This window comes from Fragaria vesca, linkage group LG7 (assembly GCF_000184155.1).
Source record: "Fragaria vesca subsp. vesca linkage group LG7, FraVesHawaii_1.0, whole genome shotgun sequence".
NCBI classification, from domain to species: Eukaryota; Viridiplantae; Streptophyta; class Magnoliopsida; order Rosales; family Rosaceae; genus Fragaria; species Fragaria vesca.
This window is the reverse complement of record NC_020497.1, coordinates 9,201,382-9,204,562: the sequence shown is the minus strand read 5'-3', so window position 1 is coordinate 9,204,562 and position 3,181 is coordinate 9,201,382. Positions and strand designations below refer to the sequence as shown.

The 3,181-nt window shown below is 39.4% G+C and overlaps 2 protein-coding genes across 2 annotated transcripts in view; both read left to right on the top strand.

Annotated features, from left to right (window-relative positions):
* LOC101312285 overlaps positions 1-1,558 on the top strand; it is a 4,193-nt gene extending 2,635 nt beyond the window's left edge. Inside the window, exon 4 of the mRNA XM_004307008.1 lies at positions 899-1,558. Within this exon, the coding sequence (XP_004307056.1) occupies positions 899-949 (51 nt within the window). The 3' untranslated portion in view covers positions 950-1,558. The remainder of the gene's footprint in view (positions 1-898) is intronic.
* A 1,405-nt stretch (positions 1,559-2,963) lies between these two features.
* The window catches only part of LOC101310471 (hippocampus abundant transcript-like protein 1-like), a 4,247-nt gene continuing 4,029 nt past the window's right edge, over positions 2,964-3,181 (top strand). The window contains exon 1 of the mRNA XM_004308508.1: positions 2,964-3,164. Within this exon, the coding sequence (XP_004308556.1) occupies positions 2,964-3,164 (201 nt within the window). The remainder of the gene's footprint in view (positions 3,165-3,181) is intronic.

Here is a 3,181-nt window from a genome sequence, read left to right as displayed (position 1 = left end):
TTTTTTTTCTTCTTTTTTCTGTTTACTACAAAAAATTTTAGTTTCTTTAATACTTTTCTGTTTAAACTACAAGATATTTTGTTTAATTCAACACTACCCCCTCCTCTTTTTTTACTCTGCACAGCATCTGCCATAGATGGGTCGTTTTGAGATTTTTTTATGGTCGTGGTGTAGTACAATTGAAAATTTTTGGCCCCCTGCCAACGTTTGGTATCACAGCAGAGGTGTTTTTAAATCTCACATAGCTAAAAATCTCCAGAACATTTGTCGCTATTTCTTCTGTTCAAAGCTTACGATGTAGTTTTTTCACCGAGTTGTCGATCATGGATTATTGGAATGCCTTGATATAATTCACTTGGAAATCCTGAAAGAATAAAGCTGATATCAAAGTAAAGATAACTATTGATGCATTTGGGATTGCTTTTATTACTGAATGTAGGAAATCTTTATTAGACGAGGGTCGTAATTAACTGAACTTACTTGGTGTAGTTTGAACTTGCCTGCCGCATCAGATTGTATGTTTATTGCTGATTTTCATTATACAGGTCTGGCATGTGTCATCAAAAGTGTACTGTTCTTGTACATTTTCTTATTTACTTTTGTCATTTAATTATCTCAATCATCTGTCGTACCTCCATTAGAAGTTGCCATTATGATGTCTTGAAGAGATTAACCTAACTACTTCCATTAAATGAGTAGCCTAAACGTGATGTGTCGAATAATCTAATATCTGTTTAGTTTTGTTTACTCTGATAATGTGAAAAGTTGATTTTATAAGGCAGAATCACAAATAGTTGTATGAGTGTTTTTTTCTTCCTAAATATAAAAGTATGTTGGAGAATATATGCTTGTATTATATATGTGCCTTCTTAAGTAGATTTAACTTGTTTTCTTACAGTCTCATCAACAGCAGCCTGATGCAAGTTTTGGGTTAGCCCGGCCCCGGTGAGGGGCAGGGGCCATGCCTGCACCCTGCATGCATGAATTTGAGCTTCAAGTACAATTGGCTTCCAGAGCCAGTACATGTTTTCATTGGCAGGAGTGCAGGCATGGAGAACCAAGGTGGGCTTGAGATGGATCAATTCAAAGGACACCCACAATATCCATTCCCCCCAATCCTTGGTTTCATCGGAAGCTTCATCCATCTATGATAGAATGGTGAGGAAGCTCCCATTGGTTTGGCAATCTATGACAATGATGATGACGACAATGATGATGAAGAGATTTAACAGAGCTTGAAAAGTTTGTGCTCTGCTTGGATGAAGGTATGCTCCTTGAAACCCTCAATAAGATACGCACAGTGCATTGCATTAGCTTAGTCCATTCTAGAAGGGACTTGTGGACTTCATGGATTTGGTTCACACGTAGGGGTCGAATTCTGAATGGGCATAGGGAAAGTCTGCAGTACATTACGTACATTGCACCTGGTAGTGGTAGACCATGCTGTGGTATCAACTTTGTACATTTGTAGGTTAGCTGCTTCCCTCTATTGAATTGCATGTACCATTGGATTGAGCTGGTCTACCACTACTGGAAGTTATATATATAGACAAATCAGTTATATGTATTTCTGTAGACCCAACTATTTTTATGAGATTCTTACCTACTCGATGTGTAGTTGGTGAAAGTTTACGAGATGAGTTTGTATTGGTCTGGCAAATATCTGAAGTTTTCTACTCCAGCCTTTGGATTATTCTCTTGTATGTACATGTTAGTCACATAGTTTGGTTATATTATGCAGGCTCTTAAGGAGTAAGCAAAACATTGATTTTTGCTATTTGGTGCATTCAGCCGAACGAAGAGCGACAGTGCTTACTGCTTAGGAAGACACTTCGCAAGCTGATGTATGCTTCTGAGAATTTTGGTCTGCATCCAGGTTGTTCTAAACAAGATTTGATACTTTAAATGCTTTACTAGAGCATGTCTACACAATAATAAAATAGACTAAATTATGTATCATACAACATTTTGGTCTGTAGTTCTTTATATTGATCACCATTTATGGTTTTTATTTTTATGAGTTGCAGCAGTAACAATATGTATCCTGCAGTTTTAAGTATATTATACCTAGATAAGTGCATTGGTCACCCTTTTCAGATGCCGTGTGATTGTCATTGTTGTTCTATGTCAGTTCTACTGCCACATTATTGCAACCAACATGTGGTGACTAAACGTGGAGTGCGGAAATTTTTTTATGCTGCAAAAGTAGGTTATCTGACTATGCTGACCGTTTTAGTATTGTGTTGGTTAATTCACCAGCACCGAATGCACAATACGGTCTTCTGAAGTCCTCCTGATTAACAAATTTTACCTATTGAAGTGACTTTGGTCTGATAAATTATAGTAACCTCACTGCCCCCTGGTACCGAATGTACTCTGATTAGCAAATTCTGCTTAGCGACACCGCCATCCCCAAAGTACGTATCCAATCCTGTCGAGCAGGCTGCCCTCCATCTAGGGACGGCGGTGGTTTGAGTAGATAATCTTTTGTCGGAACAACGATGTTCGCTAGCCTTGCAGCTAACAAAAGAAAGTGATGTTCACTTGACTTGCAGCTAACTAAAGAAGTAGTTATGGTCTTTGGACGTCAATTCAAGAGTGGAAAGATAATCATTGAGCGTAAGTTATATTTGAGAGCTGGTTATCAAGAAATAGAAATAGAGAGATAGATAAGGGTTGGGGAATGGGGGGACGCATAACGTAGAAGCGGCCCGCATCCCAACCCAGTCAGCATAAGGGGAGAGCTGCAGAATATACAAATGACACGAGCGAGCGAGTCCATCCCACACGCTACCATGTGCCGTGCTCACAACTAACTCTTTTCCCGCTTTTTGCAATATACAACCACCTTTCCTCTTCTTCTTCCTTACCTTCTTGCTATAAAGGAAGGAAGCAAGCAGAGGTAGTCATTCATTGGGATAAGGCCAACGTAGTTAATTGTTTGCCTTCATTACAATAAGTACATGGCAATGGCTTGCAATACTAGTTATTATGGTGGTTTCAAAGAGCTGAGGCCATTGTTTCACTTGCTCTTGCCTCTCTGCCTCCATTGGATCGCTGAAGAAATGACTGTTTCTGTCCTCGTTGATGTTACCACTACTGCTCTCTGCCCCGCCCACTCCACTTGTTCTCAACCTATCTATATCAACGGCATCCAACAAACGGTCTCTCTCTCTCTCTC